Consider the following 26,997-nt stretch of genomic DNA (forward strand, 5'->3'; position numbering starts at 1 on the left):
CATTATTTTGATATTTCTCATTATAAGCTTTGCATATGAAACGAAAAAAAAAGCCATTTATTAAGAGAAAGGAAAACACTATTGCTCAGTTGAATGAAAAAATACATGACATCACTTGATCCTGTGTGAAAGATCACTTTAATTTTCTTACAGTTTATGTTCAAAACACCTGGTACTTCTATAATGTTTATCTTTACATTTTATCAGTAAGCTAATATAGGAAAATATTGTGACATTGAGTCATAAAAAAATGCTTTTTATGAAATTACCTTGGCTTACAACTCTTACTTCCTTAGAAAACTTTGTGACGTTAGAGCAATGCAACAATCCCTGTCACAATCTGGTAATGAGAAAGTAATACTAAGGAACAGGAAGAACTGGTTGCTAAAAGGTTAGATCTTAACTAATTTCAAACATTTTACACACTTAACTTGATTCAGCTGTGAGGTGTAATACTAAAAATATGTAAATGTAGTGACTGATATTTAAAGACATCCTAAAAGTCTCTCAGCTGGTTTCCACCACCCTAGTAACTTTGAGACGTGCAACGATTTTCACAGTTATAACCAGGAGTGAATGTTAAATGGTCTTACCTGTACACTTGTAGTCTGAGGCGACTCCTTTAAGGCCAGCATCGAAAACTGATATTTCTACTTTTTGCTTTCTGTGGTGGCAGCTCAGGAGTACAGAGGGCTGTGATACAATGAGGTAGAGAAATGGCTGTAGATCTGTGTCCCCGGTTCCCCTGCGACCAGGCTGCCGTACAATAGTTATACCCAGGGCTTGTCGTGCAGATGATCTTGTGGAAGCGTGGAGACTTTCCAGTGACAAAAGACCCGTTTTTCTCCCAGTAGATGGGGGAGCGTTACTGTTCAAAAGATCATCTGCTGTGACAGATGAGATGCACGGCTGACTGGGCTTCTTGGTATCATGGCTGCTGCCTGAGCCTGTTTCTGGAAGGTTCAAGGAGCTTTTGCTTATCTTCTCACCATCTTTCTGATCTTGCACTGATTTTGAATTTGGTAAGGTAGTGCATGAGTAAGTCATCAAGGAGATTCGACTTGCTGTAACAAAAATGTCAAAGGGAATGAAACTGAGATTCTTCACGATGGAAGACTGGCGGGAAGGACGAGCAATGCGGTGTTGGCTGGTACCACTGTGCTGCTCGATCTGAATGATTCTTATCTTAACACTGTCGCTGCCAATCCCACTGTCCTGTGCTCCACTATAACGGGAAGAAGTCTCAACTGTTCCTCCATCAGCCACATCCATTTTTTTCTGCTCTTGTTTGGAAACCTGCAAAGGAAAGTATTATATTAGCTTCTACTATCCATATGCCAACTATTTCCATTTCAGTCACAGCAAACAATCACTACACAAACATGATGTCAAAAAAGTGACTTATAAAAAAAATCTGCCAAGATAACTTTAACACAGTAATCACTTGTGAAAACACAGCAGGTGTCTGTTCCAGTGAAATGATGACTCACAACAGCCGAAGTGCCAAAAGAATATTTGAAAGAAAAAGTCAAAAAGCAGGCAGTAATGATTTCTAGGCTTAAAAACATTCATTTAATTTAAACTCTTTCTGTGAACTCTAAAGAATCTACAAGAAGTTTATGGCTTATACAAAATCAAATATCTGTGATATAATGTATGGTAAATAAAAAGCCTAGGTAGAAGCCTAGTTTTGAGTACTGATGCTGAAAAAGTCATCTTTGTCACTAAAATATTTTCCTGTGAGTAGATGAAATAGATCACGATATTAATCTACTGCATAATCACAAAAAGATTAAATGGAAATTATAAGTTGAAATGCATAAATATTATGTTATAGAAAAATATTTCTCTTGAGTGTCATGGAGATACAGCTGCCTTATATAAAACATCAAAGTTGCAGGAAACATCAGCACTACCTAAAGACTAGTTCTGTGATGGGCTATGAGTTCTTAGCTTACAGAGGCTACACATGGTGATGTCTGTGATTTTCACAGGGTTTCACATGAGAAGTCATTGCATATAGAAATATTTCAAAAAGAAAACATACACCACTGATCAAAAAAAAAAAAGCGTTCCTTCTATCAAATGAAATGCAAGAGTGAAACAAAAAATTGCAATGTTGTGTCCAGAGACTGCATAGTCTTGAATCAAGACAGAGATACCCCAAGATAAAGAAGTACTTCAAGAAAAATCACTTTCAACACTGCTCATGAAACAAGTAGAAATTCTATCAAGAGCTTGAGGACAAGGTGGGAAACATACACCAAAATTCTTGGCAAAAAAATCTGCAGAAATTCAATTATAATCCTCATCATAATGACGTATGATCAATTCCTCAGATTCTCATGGAGTTTAGAGTCATGCATTCACCCTGTATAGCTTCCATAGCATAACTAACGTGTCCATCTGTGCTGCCCAGAAGTGTTTCTGCTCTGCTCTGTACAGGAGCTAACACAAGAAATGTCCAACTCAGTAGGATTCCTGACCCATCCAGCCCAGTACGCTGCTTCCTATAGCACCAGGAGGAGACTGTTGAGAGAGACCGTGAACCCTGGCCACGTCCTGCAATCTGTTCCTCTCTTACTCCCCAGGCATCCACAGCTGTTGCAAGAAGGATGCCAGTGGTACACGTCTGTGTGGTCATCTCAGTAACCATTTCTGGACTTCTTGTCCATGAATTCATCTTATTCCTTTTTGAATACATTGACAGTGTCTGTCCTCCAAAATCTTCAGGGGCAACAAGTTCCAAGTTTTTATTTAAATTGCTTTAAACTGTCTACTCCTCATGACATTGCATTTCTCTGATCTTTGTAGTACATTAATTGAACAGGTCCACGTTCAGCTTTATTAGTGTTGCTAAGACTTTGTAAACCATGATCACCGCCCCCCTCAGCCTTCTCCTCTCCAGACAGGAGATCCCAGCCTTTTTAGTCTCTCCTCACAAAGAAGTTGCTCCAGTACCTTTAATCTTTTTAGCTTCCCTTCTCTACTTCTATAACTCCACTATGCACTTTTTGAGTACTCTACAAAGCATTCAAGAAGTGGAATCATTGTGGGTTTATATAGTAATAAAATGACACTTTCTGTCTTGTTCTCAGTCTCCATCCTGATGTCCAGTATTTTTGTTGGGTTTCTTTGGCTGACACCGTATACTGACTCGATGGTTTAATTTCTTTGTTCCAGGACCTACTTCAATAGTTACTTCTTGTCTTCTCCACTCCCTAGCGAATCTTTGAAAAGGGAGGTATAAACTAGGACAAACTGTACCTTAACCTCCTCTTCAAAACAGAATAATGAATTACAGGTACTTATATAATTTATCAGCAACTTTACTGTAGGAATGAAGGGCAGTGAATTACTGACTTTCTTCAAATTTCCACAGTCTTTATGTAGCGATATTAATAGAAATGTAGTTATAGGGGAGGTGAAGAAAAGCAGTTAAGGTTCCTTTATACTGTGCTTTATAGAACAAAGGGAGCAATCATCTCTCCTTTTCTTTAAAGGAATGAATATACTAGAAAAAGTATTACAGAGGAAATCCTAAAACAGAACCATTAACTAGCTGAGATTTTCTTTGAAAAGGTTTTTGCCAGCTCTGGTTACAATCTTTTCAGATTCACTCATGTACATATTTTTCAAATAACCAATAAAATTCTTTGTGGCTGTTTTCTATGGCAGACTCATATCACTGACTTGTAAATGTGATACCACTTTTAATGCAGCCTCTGTAAAAATAACTAGAGACCATTTTAATGAATCACTACATTGTGAGCCAAGAAATCCTCATTCCTCCTGATATCCTAGCAAAGTTAGGCTATTTACACCTCAGCCTCTCTGCCTGGTAAACTATAAAGTTTACCATATCCTGCACTGATGGCACTTTCAAAACTGGTACAGATGGTTTTATTGCTTATATGTATTGAAGGCAAGCAGAAGGCAGATAGGATGGAGCTGTGAAACAATCTTGCCTATCATTTCATGGAAATGCTGTCTAAAATAAGGTTGAGGACATATGCTGCTACAACCAGCAATTTTTAATTGCTACATATACATCAGTTGAATCTGATGAAAAACGTTTTTAGAAAGCATGATTCTGTAATAAATGACACTCTTATGGCTACTACATGGTATTCTCTTGTTCTCTGCCATGCAGCAGAAACTTCTGCAGCTACGTGACACTTAGGTTATGCATGACTTGGCCAGAGGAAATGAAAATACAGCGTCATCCACTAAATGATAACCTTCCAGGGAGAAAAGCATAGCATGTGTATGACCAAGTGGAGGGAGAAAGCACGATTCTTCAGGTTTCTGAATGGGTCTGCTCTTCCCACACCTAAATAGATTTGAATTGAAGCCTAGTTCTTTTCTTCTGCCTCTTTTTATGATTAGGTATTTATCAAATGTGCTGGTCTATGTAAAGCACCTCAAGGAAGGTAACAAAGTAGCTCTGCCTCCACCCCCAGTCAGACTACAGTTTCTCTGTGCAGACTGCTGCAAGGGTGCTAATTGGTCCCAACTGCTCAGTTTCCTGTTACGCGGACATTCGACTACAGAAACTTTACTGAGACCCCAAATCAATTCACGCAGGTCACTGAACAGCATTCAAATGGCAGTTTCTGCTCAGTACTAAGCAGTATGGAATATGAACCAGCGCCCGAAAGGTGAAAGACACCATATCCTATTACAGTTTTCCATGCCACCCGGTTCCACAATGAAACTCTGACTTACGTATGGTCTTACCACATATATTATAAAGGTTGAAACAAGTGAGTAATGATTTGCAAGACAGCCTTCTATAACACAACTGGGTACAAAATAAAAGTGCAGAAGTATCACAGGAACTTCTTGCATCAATTTCAGCTCAGTGAGCATCAAGCCTTCCAACCACGTTTCACAGTTAACCTGAAAATACACCTAGAAATGAATTTAGGAAGCATTTGGATATTCCTCTAATGGGATAAGGAGATGAGAATAAACGACTATCAGTATAACAACACTACAAATTTTCTTTGCTGTATTATGGAGTAAATAGACCAATACTTTAAAGATGTCAAGAACAGCAATATCATCTTGCTGTTAGTAAATGTAATGGTAACGTTTATCATTGGGCTGTATTTTATCAATTCTCTTACTCTTTACATAACCCATTTAAAAAGAACAATAAAAGTTTTCTTTAATTAGCTACTGGTGTGCATAAACATGATCATGATTAAACCATAAAAACCAACCGTACATTACTTTGGTCCCCTGTCCCACGTGTTTTAAATTATTTTAGTTGAAAATGTACTTTGAGTCCCTTTTAAAAGTTCGACCTTCTGCTTTCAGAGAATTAAATGCATATTACTATAGTGGAGAAGATAATGTTTCAGACCTCCAGGCATATATTAAACACACTGGCAGCACATTAGACAAAATGCTTTACTTATTAGATACTTCCTATTCTAAACAGTGTCATCAAAGGCCAAAAACAAAATCCATATAAAAGCTGCACAATGCTTCCACACAGAACCTGTGCCAAAATCCCTGTACTTTCCAGCTAATGAGGAAAGGATGTGTACTCTTAACATATGAATGTAAGATTTTCCAAGCATTCACTTTAGGAAACAGGACTATTGATTCCACATGGCTTATGTTAAATGAAACTGTATTGGTAAAATAACCTTTAAGATATTTGGCATGATAACTATAATTAAACAGTATTCAAAGGAATAAAACAAAAGGGAATTTGGTTCCACAATGGCTAATTAAAATAAAATGAAAAAACACAGCATGTCATCTATCAAGATAAATTGTTATTGTTTAAGAACTATTTAAATACTGTTAAAATATACTTTTAGATAAAATCTGAAAGGACTGGAAAAATATTTGTGGCTTAAAAATGGATAGTTTGGTGAAAAAAAAAAGTATAAGAGGCTGAAATTTATGCTGAGATAATAACTTTAAAGCTTTGAGCATAACCAGATGGTACTTAAATCAGAGGAATTCTACAGCCTCACTGTCAGGATGAGTTGCAATATGAAAAGGTTTTCAATAGCTAGAAAAAACACATCAAGACGATAGTTTGCTTCTCAGATCACTTTAGTGCACTTTCTCATTCTTTCACAGTTATATATCCTATCAATACCACACACCATACAAAAGGTGTTGAAAGCTACACTCGTATTTGGGGAACTGTGGTTAATTCTTCCTTTTCATGTGTTGAGATAGGTAACTTGACTAGCTTAACCCCTTGAGTTCAATAAGGCATATGACACATATATCTACCGAGAGATAGGGCATGGAAATGGCATGTCCTGTAGAACACACACAGGTAAGTACATCATAAAATCAAGGATAAACAAATAGATTTTCTTTTCAAAATTGGCAAGCAGTACCACCTGAGGTCACTGCCATCTTAACCAGGTAAGAGGTAAGTCTTGTTTATTTTCCATTTCTGATCAACGTATTTAGCTGGTAGAGACATGTCTTCAAAGCTTTTACTGCATAAAGAGCGGGAATAACATCAAGGTAAACACACAACCTAATACTTTAGATCAATAATTAAGATATTTTCCCAATCAAAAAGAGGTGCTTTACAACAATTGGCAGCATTTCTACATTATATTTCTTAATCTCTCACGAGTTTTTAACAAAAATAAATGTAAGCATGTCCAAATTTCACTATACATATTTTTATCAGTTTTATGTTCTTTTTGTAATACTTGACAGTATAATTCCTTAATTAATAGAATAACTGGAAGGAGTCTTTGGAAGCGCAACCGCTCTAGATGAAAAGCATCTACATCTGCATATTTTTTCCAGCTTCTCATATTAATTATGGTTACATAATGACACTATTGAAGTAAAATTTCCAACCATTTCTTAACTGTGATCAAAACCCCTCAGCCAATCATGAGGTCATGCTTCACATTACATAAGTTATGGAAAGACTCATAAGTGTGAAACCACAAAATCAAAGTGCCAATCACATCTGCTCCATCACTGTTGCATGTGACCTAGTTTTATTTCTTTTGCTAAAAAGTAGTCATATTTACACGGAAATAAAAATCTTGCCTACTGCACAAACCGAATTACAGAAAAGGAATATGCTCCATTTTTGGTTTTCATTGTGCTTAAACTGGAATTACAAAGAAAACACTGCATAGCTTCTTCCTGGCTTTGTTCTGAGTAATTCATCTACTCCACTGAAGAGTTTCCAACAGTTTAGAAATCTAGTCGATGTATCATTGTTATAAAGATAACCCTTTTTTTGTTTGTCCCATCCCTCTATCGAACACTTTAACTAAAACAATTTGATTGTTTTACATATGAGTTAAATGACTGATTTTAATTCTGACCATTATCAAAATTATTTTGTAACTTGACATATTAATATCTCATGGAAAATATAATGAAAGACACACACACAAACGTATTTGACTGCTAAATTATGTCTTCAAGTCTAATAAAGTTCCAAATAAAAACTTCAGACCTACAATTAAATCTAGACAGAGTTACTTCTACTTGTATCAATCCAGCTGCAGAAAGAGTTCTGGATAACATGAATCCAAAGCTATCCTCCAAAAAGGGAACTATTAAATCAAGCCAATACGAGGCAACAAAAATAGTAGAAATGTCTAAAGTAGTTTATTTCATATAAAAATCAAATCTGGGGTTTTTTTTCAACTAAGGAAATTTTTTTTAGGCAGAATTTGTTGCAAAACAAGTTATGCCAATTTGAAGTGTAATAGTGTATATGTGCTCCCAGACCTATAGAAATACTTCTGATGGGAATTCAATTTTAATTTTCACAATACTGCAGGAATTATGTGAAAGACATGATGGCAAGGAGCAATACAAACTCAAACTCAGCTTTTTTGTGCGATGTTTTCCAGTTCTTTAAAAGTAAAGTAAGAGGCTACATTCTGTTCAACACTGATGCAAATATTCATAAATCAAAGCTGTACTAAATGTTCCAGTTGTAACATGGGTATATGCAAGTGCTAAATCCTTTCTAATGCCAACAAAATTATTTTTTTCAGCTTAATACAAACAATGTGTTTATTTTGCTATCCTATGAAAGGCCAGTAAGAAACTTGAGTCCAATTTTTTTTCTTTCCAACTAAAGGCTTTCAATTTAAAAAGACTAGGCTGAAGTCTGGCAGAATAGTGTTTTCCCATGGTATTTTTTCACTAATATTTTTACTAAAAGCACTAGTTTTTTTAAAATATAGTTTTTAAAATTTAAATTCAGAATTTTAAGTTATTATCCTTGCTTTTATAAAATAAACAGTGGATTAAAACACACATGCATATTTACTTTAGACATGGTGAGGGTTTGCTTATTTTTTCACATTCTCTTCTGGTTTTTTGTTTGTTTGTTTTGGGGTTTGTTTGAGGTTTTTTCTTCTTTTTAAAGCCAAGGAACAGCATTTTTCAGCTTGCATATTTCATTTGGACACTTTCAAAAGCAGTAGTTGAAACTCCACCTTGATTTTGCACAACATTCATATGGCACATATAGGACAACCAGGGGATCAGCCCAGCCATCATGGATTTAGGAGAGGCAGGTCCTGCCTGACCAATCTGATCTCCTTTTATGACAAGGTGACCTGCCTAGTGGATGAGGGGAAGGCTATGGATGTAGTCTACCTGGACTTCATCAAAGTCTTTGATACTCTCTTCCATGGCACTCTCTTTGAAAAGCTGGCAACCCATGTTATGATCCGATTAGTGAGAGATGCCTCTGCCCAAACTAAGGTGCAAACGAGATCAGATGCTGAAGTCAATAACACAGTAAACGTGATGTAGAGAAATAGAAAGAAACAGGAAAGTATGTGTGTGAGAGAGAGAGATTAAGAGAGAGTGAGTTAGAGAGAGAGCAATCAAGGAGAAGATCCAGTGGCATCCTTTGGTTCTTCTTCATCCTGGGCTTCTCGGTGGTGGAGGTCCTGGAGTCATTCTTCTAGGTGTGCCACCTTTATACACTCCAAGTTCCAGTAATCCACGGGGTGGTTGCAGATGTTTGTATAACATGGGGTGGCATGTGTATTAGCAGTTGCTTCCTCTCCCACAGCTTGCCACAGGGGGAATTTTGTCAGGATGCATTAACCAGGATGTGCTAACCAGATCTCACCTCCGCTAGGCCTGGAATTAGCACCTTTTTCTTGTAAATTTCTCCCAGCTGTGCTTATCTCAAGTTCCCACTGTGGTGTCTTATGGCAAGTTCCTTCTGTGGCCTTGACAGTATTTCAAGACAGGCAGCTGTGATCTTTAAGTCCTTACACTGTGGTATGGACTGGTGCACTGTTTGATGGGTGAAAAACTGCCTGGATGGCCAGGTCCAGAGAGTGATGGTGAATGGAACTAAATCCATTGGTGGCTGGTCATAGTGGGGTTCCCCAAGGCTCAGCACTGGGTCCAGTTCTGTTTCATATCTTTATCGATGATCTGGATGAGCAGATCAAGTGCACCCTCAGTAAGTTTGCAGATGACACCCAGCTGAATGAGTGCTGATCTGCTGGAAGGTAGGAAGGCTCTGCAGAGTGATCTTAACAGACCGGATTGATAGACCAAGGCCAAGGCTAGGAAGTTCAGTAGGGCAAAATGCCATGGTCCTGTACATGTGTCACAATAACCCCATACAGTGCTACAGGCTTGGGGAAGAGTGGCTGGAGAGCAGCCCAGCTGAAAAGGACCTGGGAGTGCTGGTCAACACAGGCTGAACATGAGCCAGCAGTGTGCCCAGGGGGGCAAGAAGGCCAAGGGCATCCCAGCCTGTGTCAAAAAGTTTGGCCTGCAGGACCAGGACAGTGAATGTCCCTCTGTACTCGGTACTGGTGAGACTGCACCTTGAGCCTTGTGTCCAGTTTTGGGCCCCTCAAGAAAGACATTGAGGTGCTGGAGTGTGTCCAGAGAAGGGCAATAGAACTGGTGAAGAATCTGGAGCACAAGTCATGCAAGGAGCGGTTGAGGGAACTGGTATTGTTTAGGCTGGAGAAAAGCAGGCTCAGGGGTGAGCTCATCACTCTCTACAACTCTCTGAAAGGCGGTTGTAGCCAGATCAGGGTCGGCCTCTTCTACCAGGTGAGAAGCAACAGGACAAGAGCACACAGCCTGCAGCTGTGCCAGAGGAGATTCTGTTGGACAACAGGCAGAATTTCTCCATGAAGTGGTGCTAAAGCACTAGAGCTGCTTTGCAGGGAGGTGGTGGGAGTCACACCCCTGGAAGTGTTCAAGAAACAACTGGACATAGAACTTAGCATTATGGTTTGATTGGTATGGTGGTGTTTGATCAAAGGTTGGACTTGATCTTGGAGGTCTTTTCCAACCTTATTGATTCTATAATTCTAAGACATTCTCTAACATTTCAGTATAATACTATAAGTTTACCAGTCTCAGTTTTGGGCCACATTTCCAGTTCAAATAACTTAAAAATATTAAATATGGAAATATCAGATGATTCACTGTTATGACTTCTGCACATGAGAAATTTAACAAAGTTATTTGCTCCCATTGGAGTATATTGGAATATTCTCCCATTGACTAATATTGAGTGTTCTGTAAAATAAATTAAAAGATGCAGAAGAAAATGCCAAATACCCTGGCAATGATTCAAAGTGGGATTCAACAAAGCCTCAGAAGACAAATTTAGGCATAAATTTCTAGAAGAGGATAAGTGAATGTATGAACAATAAAAAGCCATTATTGTAATGCGGCAAAGTAACTTGGTACTTGACTTTCATAATACAGACTCTATTTGCAGCCTCTTAAATGTAAAAGGGTACAGTTAAATGAACTATCTCCAGAATCAAATGGTACAATCTTTTTCTTAACATAACAGATCCTTTATCTGTTTTGAGCATCTTAAAGGCAATTCAAATAACTAAATCCACGGCAGATTAGAAGATTTCATATACAGATTCTGCCCAACTAAACAAACCTCCTTCTACATTATTTCCAGTAATGTAAGTCAGGCTGACTCAGACTACATGCCACAAACAGAAAAATCCACAGTGAAGGAGTCTCTAGTGAGAAATATCCAACTGCTGGCAAATGACTGCTCACTGAAACATGTGCTGGGATTTTGACTTCCTCAGGTTTTAAAGTTTCTAGATGTCTGGGAAATTATCTTCTCAGTGTCTTATTGGGTTTGGGGTTTTTTGTTGTTTTTTTTTAGGTTACTACATCTCACCTGTATCAAGCCAAATAAACTTGTACCCAGCTTTATCTTTGATTAAATCAAGTTGCAATTTCATGAGAGGTTTTTACAGATTGAGGAAGTAAAGCACATGAAATGGTATGTGAACTAAAAATTATGAACTTAAGAATTCCAGAATATGTTTTTTTGGTAACAGGGTCATCACAAAATATCCCCATTTTTAGCAAGTTCTTTGTCTCAGCATTGCTGTGCAATTCCATGCCAGACCGAATTTGTGTCTTCTCATTTGTGCCTATATGACAGTGAATCCCAGGAAGAAAAAACTCCAAGTCAACCAACCAAAAATCCTGAGAAAAAATATACTTATTTTTTTGGCCTGTTCTGTGTCCTGCACTGGCTCATTGTATTATACAAAGCAGTGAAAGAAAGGACAGACTGTGGCAGTCCATATTAAACTAATTTAGTAAGCCTGAAAATAGCATCCTAAATCATGCCCTCTGAACTTATTTAAAATAATTGAAATAAAGAAAAGAATCATGGCACTGGAGTAGGAACGAAAGGTCAGAAGGAGGACTTCTGCAAGCCCCCCTCAGGAGCAGCATGACCTTTAGATCTGCATCTTTAGGCTTCTCTGACTGATCAGGCCTGGCAGTTTTCCAGCTACCTCAGCCTCTCGGTGCTGGGAGGCTGCTTCAAAGTACCCAGCACTCAAACCACGTTGAGATTTGACTTTATACCTTACTGGGAAATCAATGAAGAGCTATTGTGAAACAAATCCTGCAGCAGTCCGACAATGGACACAATGATCCTTGTGGGTCCCTTCCAACTCGCCATATTCTGTGCTTCTGTGATTTCAAAGCTTCCATCTCCAGTGCTAAGATTTGACTGGAACCGTTCAAAACTGTGGGCTGCTGATGACGCTGAATTCCATTAGAGGGCTCAGATACAAACACAAGTTTACTTCTTGAAGAAAACCACTTCTGACCTTTACATGCTTCTATAAGGTATTATTATGACTTATTATATTAAAGATCCAAAAAGACTGCAGATATGACTGAATATTATTTACATATATTGTTTTTCCATAAAAATAATGTTTTTTCAATTTTGAGCCAAGAAGTTCCTGTTGGTTCACTATCAACTGCTGCTTTTTTTCTGCTTTTTTTTTCTTACTTGTTGAATATTATTAAAATACTTTCTTAAATATTATTCTAAGATTAATTTTTTAACTGGGCATAAATCCATTTGCTGTGGTGAGCTTGCTCACAGGCAAATCTGGAAAAAGACCCAATGAAGCACTCAACCAAGACCAGCCTACGCAGAAATTACTTTGTACAAACACCAGTGATCCAATAGCAACACAATGGCTAAAACCTCCAGATGTTCAAAGTGTAATAAACAATCTGGGGAGAAGGCCTAACTGCCTTTAGAATGAATTTCAGGAAAAATGAGGAGATTTTCAAGAGCATGAAGATCAGTTAGGTGCCTGCCCATCTCCCAAATAAATAAAAATAAAGAGTTTAGCAGATAATGTTTTTGTGAATCTGTATCGCTCCTACTAACTTCTGTCTGTTTTAGTAGGTAAAAAATCAGCAAAAAGGTCTCTGTAGAGACCAGATTACATATTCTAGTGGGAAAGCAAAAAAAAGACATACAGACTACTTCAAGAACTCAGGTGAACTAATGAAAATACACAAACCTAATTATCCCTGTACCTCTGTGAAGAAAAAATGCCTAATTTCCTAAAAAACTTCCTTAACTCACTGGTCTTGAGAGAAATACCAGTGTTATGGGAATTGTAGACAGTATCCCTACTCAGTAAAGCTAACAGATTTTCAGTTTTAGGGATTGTCTATGTCAACCAACTTTCTAACAGTTTGAAAATAGTTGTCAATGCTAATTTCTGAGAATACTAAGTCATTATTACTCCTTTGTTTTGATGGAGAAAGTTAAAATTAGTGGAAATCTTTACTTACGATGAGTCAAGAATGAAGTTTTTAATCTTGATGCATACAATGAGTCACAAGTAATTGGGGGGGGCACAGTCTCAGTGAAATGGAGAATTGGAAATATTATCTAGGAGCATGCACTGACAAAAAGAAGGACTAACATGCAAGTTATTAAGCAAACCCATTAAGCATAGAAGAAACACTGAAATTGCATACTATGTATAAACAACTGAGAGTTTTACAGTGTCTTCTCTCTACATAGGTACTGGCAGACAATTATCTGCAGAAATAAGTTCAGAGTAATTAGAAATTGCTACAAACCTGAATCTGATTCAGTAAATGTTATTTCTATCATGCACATGACTCGTATCAGTTTTTTATCACTGATATCAGTCTTTTATCACTTTTATCACAATCATAAACCACGGCTTCACCATTTGATATAGCAACCAGTAATTCAAACAGAGTGAAGCTAGCTATAAAAACGGTAGCATTGTCCCACTCTTTAATCTTCTCCATTCTCACCAGAAACACTCTACAATGTAAGTCAATGTGACAACTGTCTCTTCTGTCTAAATGGGAATACAAACAGTACCTGATTTTATCATACTTATCGAAGCCACAGGCCCTATGCATGTACTTTGTAGCCTTGCCACTAAAGGGTGCAACTGCACTAAAAGGTAGTTCCCTGTAATTTTACTTTATTGGTTTTTGTGATAGGTGGGAGAATACATTGAAAATATCAAAGATAAATGAAATACAACTGGACTTTTTACTATCTTTTTTCTCTGAACACTAGAAGAAACATTATTATTTTTGCTGCCCCATTCAACCAAAGTTCAGTGCAATATTCAGATGTTAAAGACAGGTGGAACACTTTATCACTGACACAAGCGAACTTCCCTGCAAGCAAGACACAGAACAAAATGAACTATTGGGATTCAGAGAGGTTCAGAAGCCCACATAATCCCAGAAATTAATGTTGCTGATCAGAAGGAGGATATTAATATTTTCTACCTTTGGAAACCTCATTTGAAGTGTATAGTTCAAACTATAGTGTGACTGTGGATGCAGCTTGTACAGCACTGCAAAGGCATGAATGAAACTCTCCAAAGCAATTTAAAATGTTAAAAAAACCCTTGCTTAGATTTGAACTGTAAAATTGTGCATTTCTAAAAATTCCAGGCTAGCATACAACTTAAAATCTTCTGTTGTGAGAGGTTTTCACTGTGTCAAACCTCTGTGCACGTGTGCACATGCATATGTCCTTTTGAGTAAACCTCTTGTTTTGCCTTCATATCTGCAAAATGGACCCTCTCTCTTAAGACTTCCTATTTTAGGGTGAATTTACTTTGGTCCTACACCTCTTTTTTGCTATATTGAAAAGTAAGATTTCTGCTTTGAAAAGTCTTAGAAAAACCACAGCCATTTTCTCAATATAAGAATTGTATGTAGGTTTGTACTGGCATGAAAATTTTTGCTCCTATGAGGTATAAAGAAGTACTACACAGTCCTTCAAAAAGATGTCTCTCTGCTGGTTTTTGCAAGAAAATCAAATGATGACACAAAGCTTCCCAAGGAACGGAAACATGGTATGGCAATGACTCAGGATACTGGCAAGGGCTTTATTTTGATAGTGTCCTTGAACTAACCAAAAGATCTTTTATTTTCAGGAAAACATCCGACAAGTGGCTATGTGGGAAACCCAAGTAGTGGTAAAACTACCAGGAAAATGATGTAAGTATTATTCAGCTATTCCAGCTAAGGGTTTTTATTGGCATTCTCAAAAAGTTACACTTTTGGCACTCTCTCTGACAGTATTGAGCTACAAGATTATGTTTAAAACAGCATGGTGCCAATTTTGTCCATCAAATCTATGCACACACAGGTCTTAAATGTGCTAACTTTTCCTACACAAATCTTCATGTTATTACGTATCTGAAAAAAACCCAAACAGACAAATTAATTTGTACAGCTTCCTTTCACATGTCAAGGTTTCAGGTCTTTAACATGACTAGAAACAGGAAATGTATGTCACCTTACTATGAAATATTCACAATCTTACAAAGGTGCTGTAGAACATAGATTTTCAGATTTAGGTAAAGACTGATTCAGATGCCACCCTTTTACGAAGGTCTAATGAATAAAGAACTCTGATTATAGACCGAAGTTCTTTTCTTTTTTAGTTCAAACATTAGAAAATTATTAAACTATAAAATAGTTATAGGTAATCCTGCTCAACATACAACTACTTGTTAATGGCCCAAGGATACTGTTGCAGCTCAGACTCATACAAACTAATTTCAGAGGAAACAGAACCACTACTCAACTCTGTCCAATAACATAACCTGGATTTCCTGGACATTGTTGCATCCATTTGATTTTATATACAGAGAAGGCTATGCTCTTTTGTGTTTAAACTCACTACTAAATAAACTGTGTTTATGCAAGTATTCTTGTCATTCATCAAACACCATGAAACACTAATGAATTTCTGCTAGAACAGAAAAATGTGTTTGTGAGAAAACAGCCATATTTGTTTCCTGACAAAATCTCAGGCATGAGTTCAATGCCTAAAGATTTTTAGCTTTTTGTAGACTTTAATGTAGTTGTGTAGTTTTCTTTCACTTTGGACAGTTACTTTCTCACAGTCACATTCTTGAGCTTTGGTTTAACCATCTTCTAACCATCTTTTCAAGGTAACAGATTTTAGCAAGGACATTCCATTGGGACATCCACCTGCACTGGAATAATAAGTTACATGGTAGACAAAACAAGATAGAAGACCTGGAACCCTTGGAGGAGCTCCAGTGGGGCAGTTCTGAGGGTGGCACTAGGACAAAATGAGTTTTTGGGTTGGTTGTCCCCACTAGATATGATCATTAGTTAAAGATATAAAAGTGTAAAAATTCTGTATGTAGGGATGCACCTACATATTGCGCACCTGAAGGCCTTCATCAAAGAGCTGCTCTCTGTCTTATCTATACAAATATTGTTTGGAGAGTTTTTTTCCCCTCCCATTTTAGGCATCAAGTTATAGGATGTATCACTCTACTAGACAGTCTCAGATGATGTGGCATTACCTGCATCTGCAGACAGACTATAGCTGGTCAGAAAAACTGAAAAATTAGGAAGGCATCTAATATAATTAACAGTAGTACACTCTGAAAAATTATGCCTCATTGCTTAATAGACAGGATATTACTCCAGGGAAATTCTGGCCTTAGGAAAATCAATATGAAATTAAGCAGCATATCTATCCCCAGTTAACCACTCAGTCCACACAAGCCCCACAAATGCCTGAACAGTGACTAATTCCAACTACTGAATAACAGCTTTCCGTCAGTGGGAGCACCTGTTTTGGTTTCTCATCATTCACTTCCCGTTTTTTTACAAAACAGATAAAAAAAATAATTAACATTGAGACTTCTATTCTGCTTTTTAATTTGGCTGAGAACACAAAATATTATATAGTATTCGAGGATGACTGACATACAGAGTTAGTACTATTAGCTTTATTTACTTCTAAAAATAGGTTAAAATGCATGAAAAAAAGTTGTTTCTCATGAGAGAATGCCAGAAAAAAAAAAGAGGATCCTCCCACAAAGAAAACAGAGAAGTTCAAAATCAAAATCGCCCACTGTCTATAACTTCAATTAACTCTTTATTGGCCTGAACTATCCTTTCTCCTTTTATTCCTCATCTTTCCCTTTAAGGAAAACATCTTATTTGACTTTAAAATGAAGGAAATTACAGAATCCATGTGTTCAGAATTGCTGTCAAGAATCAAGTTTTCTGCACCTAGCAGGTGATGTTCCATGCAGGGAAGAAACTGTAACTGGTGCTGTCTAAAAGTAATGTCACCACAGCATCAAACTCTACCGTATACAAGCATTAGATGACTCAAAGGAGAAGATTAGTCAAGATCAAAGCACACAGAACCCTCAGTCCTACACCGTGTGACCCAACATTTAAACTTTGGTCTCCTCATCAGACGATTAAGCAAATCATCACTATGACACATTCAATGTCCATACTGTGAGAAAGTCCAAGCACGTGTTCTCTCACACTACTTCTCCTCAGGGTGAGTTTTATTCACCGCCTTGTCTTCATTGATTTTGTCCTGCCTACATGGCAACAACCAACTATATTTGGTATTTATGGCAAAACTATAATAATTCTTACACAGTTTATGGTTTTCTTATCATGTTTTTTTCCCCAAAATGAACCAATATGATTTCTTGCGTATGTTCTAGTTTAAAGAACAGTTTGAATTTGGACCTTTTTAATGGCAATATTTTTATTATCTCTGTAATTAATACCTCAGATTTTTTTGATTAATACATTAAATGATCAGAAATGGCAAAATTTTATATTAACTTTATATACCATTTAGTTATTATTTTAATTTGACTAGAAAGTACAATGATATTTTAGGTAATGTTAATAAAAATAATTCACAAGTTGTCTTCAAAATATTGCTAGGCAGGGTATGCAATACAGAGATTGGACAGAATCTTTATGTCTTTTAGACTATTTCATAAAGGATAGTATGAGACAAGAAATGCAATTCATTGAGCAAAGACAAGAAGGTCTAGTTTGGATAACCAAGTACTGTAGGCTAAAGAAAGAAAACCAAAGGTAGACTGAATCCTCACTTGCACTTAACATTCACGTAAAAATTGTTATATCCCATGAGGTTCCATCTTAAAACACTTAGAAAAATACCAAAACTGGAAAGAAAAAAACCCTAAACCTTGAGACGTTAAGCAATATTGATGAGAACACAGAGGCAAAACAACACTTTAGGGTTGTTATTTTTTTTTTACTATTTTTCTGTCTTACTGTAAGTATTTTATTTTGCTGTTATAACTTATTTTTTCCAGAAAATAACCACAATCTCTATGAGGTGTTTTCCCATTAGCAATGTTCCAGCGTGGGAGTCTTTAAATCCTACTGATATGAAGCTTCACAGTATTCCAGGGAAATACTTGTATTTTTCCTTTAAATAACAATACAAAATATCTTTTTGTGCTGAAGAAATATTCTTTGGAAGTGTCCATGCAAGGAAGATTTGGAAGCATGCCTCTAATTCACAAACATATTTGAAGATTGTTGTTTTGTGTAAATTTCTCCCCAGCTATATTTCATGTGAAATCTTGGTATGCATGAACATCTTATCAACCTTCATTTGACTGGTCACAGAAGACATAAAGGAAAATGTCAGAGAAATTGGTCCTGAATCATGAAGTGTTTAAACAGCTATGGGATACAAATGTCCATTTTTTTTCCCACATAGTTTGTGTGCTTGTGGACATAAAAAATCAGCAGGACAAACCAGTTTCTTCCTAACAAAAGGGAAATACATTTTGAATCCACAGTTTCAAAACTAGTTTTACCACAGTAAGAATTATTTAGTGTATAAGTTTAATATCTATCTTATTGAACAGACACTTCATTGTAAAATAAAAATTTTCTCAACTTTGTATCTCAGAGACTATAAACCATTTTTTTTCCACTTTAATTTTGTATTTGCAGAATTGAAGCATGAAGATTTCCTCAAAGAGTCATTTTTTTGCAAGAATCAGTTTGAAACATTCTTTTTTTCCTTGTAATTCTAGGACAGAAAGTAAAGTTCACATATTTACAGCAAAATAGATTTTCCCTTGTTTCCTAGTTCTTAATGGTCCTTTTTGTGTTCTAAGGACATTACCCAGATTGACATGAAATGCCATTCCTCCTTGCCAAAACTGCATGAGCTTTTAGGGTATGGAAGTTACTTTCCTTTACAAATTCATGTGGAATATACAAGGCACAGTTTGGATTTAAAGTACACAGAAGTGGTCTCACTATGCAGGAATGAAAGCAAAAGACATTTCCTAAGGCTGCTGACACAAATTGAAGATGTTTTGGAGATCTAGTTGAGGTGCGTGCTTAGAAACTACAACTTTCTGCAACCCTTTTCATCTGCAAAAATGCTTCTCTGGATGTATTCCATTATTTCCAAAGCCATGAAACAAATGCAGTGAGAATCATCAAGCCTAATCTTAAACTAACCCTTGTCAAGGCGTTGTCCTTAAGAACCTCTGTCGAAGTGCTTCAAATCTAAATAATCCAAATTTTGTTACTTTACCTTATTTCTTTGTTTCTGTTATCTGCAACTTTACATTTTGTAATCTAACTAGAAGTCTCATAATGTCTTGAAGTATGTTTCTGTAGCTAGGATTTAGTAGCTACAGGGGTGGCTTCTGTTGGAAGCTGCCAGGAGCTTCCCCTGTCGCGTGGAGCTCCCCACAGGAGCACAGGAAGGACTCCTCTTCCTCTGAGCAGCAGTAGAAACAACAACTGTCTGTAACCCCCATTCCTAGTCCCCCTGCATCACTGGAAGGAAGGAGGGGTGGGGGAAGGTCTTTTTAGGATTATTTTACTTCCCACTCTTTTGCTCTGATTCTGTTAGTAATAAATTTAAGTATTATCCCCACTTTGAGTCTGTTTTGCCTGTGGTGGTGAACAGTAAGTGTCCTCTCCCAGCTCTTATCTCTACTCACGAATCTTTAGATGGTTTTTTTTCCTCTCCTCTGTCCAGTTGCAAAGGGGAGTGGGAGAGTGACTTTAGTGGGTACCTGGCATCCAGCCAGGGTCAACTCACTACATATCTCATGCTTTGAAATGTACAATCATAAAAGAAAAGAAGCAATATTTACTGATTATTCATGCAAAAATGCAGTCCATACATCCCAGGTCATGAGATTGTTGCTAACAATGTTATCAATAAATTAAATATATTAACCCCAACTGCAATAAATTTGTGATTCTCCAATTACTGTAGTGCTGACCCACCAGAAAGCATCTCACAGCCCAGGATATAAAAGTTATGGTACTACATGCTGTGCAATCTGCTATCCCCTGAAATGAAAATTCAAAGCTTCAAAACATGGGGCAGAACTGACCAGATACACAAGACCTGATCAGTAATTGTGCAAGCTACCAGAAAGAATTGTTTCAGAAATATTTTAGTGGTTCACATTTCAATGCCTACTGTTTCTGGGACATCACTAATACCATACACTAAGTTTGTTCTGCCTTCAGTCATTGCAACAAATTTCAAATGTATAATTAAAAAAGTTTTTAAACCCTCAGAAAGTTATCTTTACAGAGTATTATATTTTTTTATGCCCCAACACACTTCAGGATATCAAGACATACCTAAATTCAACTGATCTATATAAAATACAGAAACCAAGTCTGTTTTGGCTCTTTAACACTTATTACCTAAGATTTCAGTAATTACAAGACAAAAGATAAACAGCTTCTTCAAAAGAAACTTGTAAATGAGGATGCCAACTTCTCAAAGTTTCAACATACTAAAAATACTTCCAATTACACAAGTTTCCATAAGGATACTAACCAGTCAACACAACATCTGTGCAACATGTGCATCTGCCATTTCACACTTTGGCTGTCTGGCTGCATAAGTAGTATTATCTGGAACTTGTTTTCTGATTCTTATTTTTTTTGTTTTCAACAGAAAATATGGCACTATTTGATTTTTTTTCATTCTCCACATAAGTAATTGATAGCCTTAAGTTTAATTAAATTGCTCATCACGGAAGAGCTCACTCTGCTAAAGCATCATCAAGAAAGAGTGCTATAAACTCCACTAGCTATCATTCCTTCAAATTTTATGTGATACAATTGTAATAGCACTTCTGTACATACCTCCTGCTGATCATGTTCTTTATCTTACAGTGAAGTTATAGAAACAACAGAAGGTTGATGAGATTGACATAAACAGAAATAAACTACAAAAGAACATATGAATAGTCCTACTGAGTCAGATCAAAGACCCCTTTAGACTCCTGTTCTTTAATAGCAGACATAAGTGGATGCTTTGAGAAAAAAGCATAAATAAAGCACAGTGAAATACTTGTTTACAATAATCTTCCAGACTTCCTAAGCCAGCATATTGCAGGGTTTTGTAATTTATCAGAAATACCTTTTAAAGACTAATCTGCAGTGACAGAGAATGACTTATACCTTCTGCAAATGTTACTGCAATATCTCTAACATGACAAATCAGTACACATTCAGATTCAACCAGGCTAGAAAGGAATCAGCTGCTGTAAGGGAGTTTTTTATGCCTTCTCCATTTTGGAGACCTCTCAGTTAACAATTAGTTTATTGTAATTAGTGTGCTGCCTATTACTCACTCAAGTATTTGCTTAATTATTTGGGTATCTGAGCACATAGAAGCTGTACCTACCCTTGCCTTTCCCATTATTGGGATGAATATAAGTAGCACTGTGTTACTCTGATATATCCAATATTTATACAAGTTTTTGTGGTAAAAGAACAAAATGCCAAAGTCGAAACAACTTCTCCCTCCCAGTATTAGTATCATTTATTCAGGAAGCCAGGGGGTTGTTGTCACAATTTATCAGAACACAGGGGTTTGCCCTATGGAACATGTCACATCTGCTGATGGAGTTTATTCAAAACAATTGGCCATGAGCCAGGTCTAGAAGCAAAATATCATCTGACAGGCTGACAAACACTGTTGTGGCCAGTGCTTGTGCAGCCTAGACGGAGTGCTCAAAGGTCAAATACCTCAAAGCAGGTTTTACCAAAGCAGAAAACATTAGCCAGCAGGTCATGCCTAGAATTTCTGAAAGAAAACAAAGATCTGCCCACAGTAGGTTTCCCCCCTTTTGCATAACACTTCCCCCAGGTGAATGACAGCTTGTGTCCATTGCCTATTGGTTCTGACTGCAAATTATGTTCAAAATAATCAGCTATGAAGAAAAATTCCAACCAGAAACTTCAAGTCCCAGGTCATTCTTCATTTGACCATTTTGCCAGCACATGTGAGTCCATACTTCATCAGCTCAATCATTACACAGAGTTGTTCCTCAGCTTTAACGAGAAGATTTTTTTTCATATGCTTCTGGTGGAAGAAGTAACTTTTAAAGAATCACATTTGTGCAGGACCTACTGTATTCTAATGACTAGCAACACGTAGACACATTATCAGCAAGTACACTGAAGAACTTTGGAAGGTTTGTTCATTGCTTAGGTAGAAATAATAGAATGTCAGGAAGGGGCAGGGGAGGTTCTGAGAGGGATCCAAAACAGGGGCAATTTTTTGGTTTCTATTTAAACTGTGAGCAAATATTTCCATATTTTCAACAACTGATTGTTGAGTGCTGCATTCCTCACTGGAATTAAAAACTTATGAATAAGAATGATTATGAATTCCGCTATCATTCTTTCAATAAACAGCTAATGCTATTTTTATTAGTATATTAGCTACCTATCTGAATTTTAGACTACGGCATAGCTATGGACTTGTAGTTTACTGAAACATGGGCTGGGACTAACAGAAAATAAACAAACAAGACTATGTGACCTGAGAAACGGGGATGAGGCAAACTGAGCACTGGTTGAATGGCAGGTCTGAGGGTTGTGATCAATGGCACAGGGTCTAGTTGGAGGCCTTTAACTAGTGGTGTCCCCTAAGGGTCGATACTGGGTCCAATCTTGTTTAACTTTCCATCAATGACTTGCATGAAGGGCAGATGCTTCCTCGGCAAGTTCTCTGACATCACAGAACTGGGAGGATGGCTGACACCCTAGAGGGTTGTGCAGACCTTCAGAAGGACCCCGACAGGCTGGAGAGATGGGCAGAGCAGACCTGTCTGAAATTCAACAAAGGTACATGCAGGGTCCTGCACCTGGGAGGAATAACCCCCTTCACCAGTACAGGTTGGGCTGACCTGCCAGAAAGCAGCTCTGTGGGGAAGGACCTGGGGGTTATGGTGGGTAACAACCTGTCCATGAGCCAGCACAGTGTCCTTGTGGCCAAGAAGGCCAAGAGTATCCTGGGGTGCATTCAGAAGAGCACTCACAGCAGGTCAAGGGAGGTGATCCTGCCCCTCTGCTCAGCCCTGGGTGAGACCTCATCTGGAGTGCTGAGGACATTTCTGGGCTCCTCAGTACAAGAGAGACATGGAGTTCCTGGAGCAGGTCCAGTGGAGGACTATGGAGATGATGAGAGGACTAAAGCACCCCAGTTATGATGAAAGGATGAGGGAGCTGGGCCTGTTGAGCCTGGAGTAGTGAAGATGAGAGGGGATCTTAACAATGTCTATAAGTATCTGAAGGGATGGTGTCAGGAGGATGGAGTCAGGCTCTTCTTAGTGGTGCCAAGCAACAGGACAAGAGGCTATGAGCAGAAAATGGAATACAGAAAGTTCTACCTGAACATCAGGAAGATCTTCTTTACTGTTTGGGTGACCATACACTGGAACAAATTGCCCAGAAAGATTGTGGAGTCTCCTTCTCTGAAGATATTGAAAAGCCATCTGGACACAATCCTGAGTAAAATTCTCTGGAGGACTCTGCTGGAGCAGGGAGGTTGGACCACTTTATCTACCGTGGTCTCTTCCAACCTTAGCCATACTGTGATTCCACAAGAGAGGGGATAAGGAGAAATATACCATCTAGAGACAGAAAATGGATGAAGGCTTTTGATGACATCCTCTGGAAAACAGTTCGGATGTTTAACTTGCCTTTAATTTTAAAAGCAAGCATCTTCTGTTGATTAGCGTACCTAATTCTGTCCTAGAACCATAATCCTCACAGAGATATTGTGAAGAAAAAGTAAGTATTTCAAAGTACCTTTTAGGTTCATCAGGGAAGATACAAAGTAACAGTTCTTTGTATTCATAACTGCCTGCAAAGTAGATAGTTATTAGACAGGAACACTTTTTAGGGCAAATTTAAACAAATTATTTGTGCAGAAATTAATGTGTTTCCAGAAGTCTAGTCTTACTCTCAAGCTTACTGAGAAGTAAAAGAAAAGTTGGTAATGACCTCAACAGCAATACCTGAAGAGTGTAACATTCACTGACTGCAGTAAGATCTGTTATCTGTGCATTCCTACATGGACATCAGCAGACCAATATATGTGTTGGCTTGTATTTAACTTATTTTTTAAAGAGGAGGTCTTGTGTTTTCCACTTCTAAATGCTACTAGGACAAATAAATGCTCTCTTGCCAAAAAACCTCCAGGTGGTAAGTGATGGACACCAGGAAATGGATTTGCCAGATTAAAAATCACCTCTTTGAAAATTCACCTGTTTTGTCACTGATCATCAGTAAAACTACTTATCATTTCTATTGGAGATGGTTTTACCAGAATATTAAAAATTCTTCTAAGAATGAGAAAATGTGGTCCTTTTATTACCATTGTACCTATAATTTTAGGTGTATCACTGAAAAAAATCAGAACATTACCCACACTTCACTCTTATATTTGTATTTCATTTCCTAGCACTTCTGTTTCTGTTATCCATGTGTAGGTATTATATGTTCTCCTTCTAAGAATTTGGAATATATTAATTTTGAAAAAGTGAATAATTACAAAAAGGCAGCAACATTCTTTGCCCCTCAGGTAATCTATCAAACACCACATATGTGTTCTTACTCTAAACCTGTCAAGCAGATCAAAGCAATATTCTTTGCAATAATAGACTATACCTTATGAAGAAGTTAGTACAATAGGTCCACTGTACATCAAAGATGAATTTATAAAACAGGATAAAGCTAAGGTTTATAATAAGTAAAAACACAGCACTGGAGACCTGGCATGAAACTCTTTACAGAATATTAAAATACTTGAAGGAAATAAGATCTACCCATAAATCATCACTTCTTTATTATTTTTGTCTACACTAATCTTTACGCCATTGCCCTATAAACCACCAAATATAGTCCATTTGGAAATCACACCTTTAAAGTTTAAAAAAGGAGTTGCTACTTTGATGACTGTCTATGTATCCAAAGCATAAAACCACAATGTATTTTATTTTTTTAAGCAGGACACAATTATTTAACCCTCCTATTTACCAAGAACTTCCAGTGAATCAAGCTTTCTAACTAAGATTCATGATGTTTATAATTGCTCAACAATCATAAGAATTTATCTATCAAATATTTGGAAGAGCGTGCTGCTTTTTCACATCTTAAAAACATATTTCCAATGAGATTCAAAGTCAGTATATATACAGTACATTTTCTCCTTATTCTTTCAACTTTAAAATATAGTCAGCTATTTAAAAAATGATTTACAGACAAAAGGGGAAAGAAGCAACACAAACTGCCACTCTGACATTTGGGCATTACCAGCAATTATTGAATTTCTAAAGTCATAGATTATAATTTTTAAACAAGAAAGAAGATGCATTTTTGAACCGGAAAAGAATTACTTACTGGAAAAGTTTATGAATGACTATAGTGGATTCTCTATCACTGAATTATTTTATTATTTTTAGAAAACTCATTTATGAAGCAAACAATCATGAGAAAATCTCATTAATAAAAAATGAATTAAAGATTAATTAATTGAATGAATTCTCATGTTATGTGATAATTCCCACCCCAGTGACCTCCAATGTCACCTTAATCAAAGATTCTATGAGACTCTGAATTATCAAAAAAACCTAATGATTGAAAAGCTAGCACACCTGTCAGTTTTGCTTCCAATGTCAGACAGTTTTCCAAAAGACATTCTCTTTATTTGCCCAGATCAGTTTTAATGCCACTTCTTCCAGCCTTAACATTATTTGTCTCATTGAGGCATTATATTCAGAATTATATCTCTGAAATTTCACCCCTATCTATTTTCCAATCAATAGTTTTAATTTCATTTTAGCAATTCATCTGTTTTTATTAAAGTTTGCTAAATCTCCTAACTTACTTAAGCTCATAAATCAGTAAAAATTCCAGTTGTTAGTTCTACCTTAAATAGTGACTAAAATCAAACAAATCTAGTATCAATATCAATGCTTCCAGACCACTTGATGCCTGCAACAAAAGTTACGTGCACTGATGATTAGACAATCCCTTAACTAAGTTGCACTCACCACAACTGATGAACAGTGCCATTCAATGTAATCATGCTTTGAAAATTTATGAGCAAGCAGATCAGCTTAAGTTACTGAAGTAATTACTGGTTATTTATTTAATAGATACCTGTGATGATGTAATATCATTCTAAGCTGCAATGCTAAACTGCTGAAAGAAAGAAGTTAAGAACAGCTCTTGACACTAGGAAGATAATAGTAGGCTAAATCACAAAGTTAAATGGAACTCTAATAATCCATATTTTTCTGCTTATACAGTCATAACAAAATATTCCAGAAATTCAGCAATGCCAAAACTTCAAAGCCTCCATTTAACTAACAGAGCAACAAGAACTCACAACTACATTTTGAACTTGTCCTCAAGGCACACACACAGAATTCTATTTTTAATTGTAATATTCTGAGAAAAACAAAAATGCATCACTATTATGTATCCTGGCCCTACTAAACGATTTATCATGCTGGTAGAATCAGAGATTAATCCATCAAGTTGAAGGTACATTGAGAAGAAAAAATCATTTTGCGAGAAGTCACTGTCTTACCAACTGAGTAACTGCAGTTTTCTGGAACAGGGTAAGTCTGTGACCCATATACAGATTGCTTTCAATTATAAACATATTTAAAGGAAAACTCAGACATACTATAAAAGACATTATAATTCTAATTACTAATAGAAGCTGGAAAAGAGCCTATTTTATCTCTGTCTGTAAGTATTTAGATAAGAGCTTTATTTCCTGCACTATTAAATGTTCTTTGTAACCTTTCATTAATTATACTCAACTTTCAAAACTCTTCAGATGTCTTTGCAAAAAGTACATAATAAAATCCCCAGTACTGTCAAATCAAAACGTGCTAAATGGTTGTCTAGCTTTGTCAGATAATCCAGTGGTAAGAATGAATTAGTAGAGCACTTCCCTTTCAAGTCTAAAGAGCAAAATTATAACTTCAGATTTCAAGACTGACTTGAAGAACTGATTGCAACAGG

General features: G+C 36.9%; 1 protein-coding gene across 1 annotated transcript in view; it reads right to left on the reverse strand.

Moving 5' to 3' along the window:
- VPS13B (vacuolar protein sorting 13 homolog B) overlaps nucleotides 1–26,997 on the reverse strand; it is a 418,175-nt gene that overhangs the window by 114,638 nt on the left and 276,540 nt on the right. The window contains 1 exon segment of the mRNA XM_050315121.1: nucleotides 594–1,296. Within this exon segment, the coding sequence (XP_050171078.1) occupies nucleotides 594–1,296 (703 nt within the window).

Source organism: Myiozetetes cayanensis, unplaced genomic scaffold, assembly GCF_022539395.1.
Source record: "Myiozetetes cayanensis isolate MyiCay16 unplaced genomic scaffold, myiCay2020 scf1, whole genome shotgun sequence".
NCBI classification, from domain to species: Eukaryota; Metazoa; Chordata; class Aves; order Passeriformes; family Tyrannidae; genus Myiozetetes; species Myiozetetes cayanensis.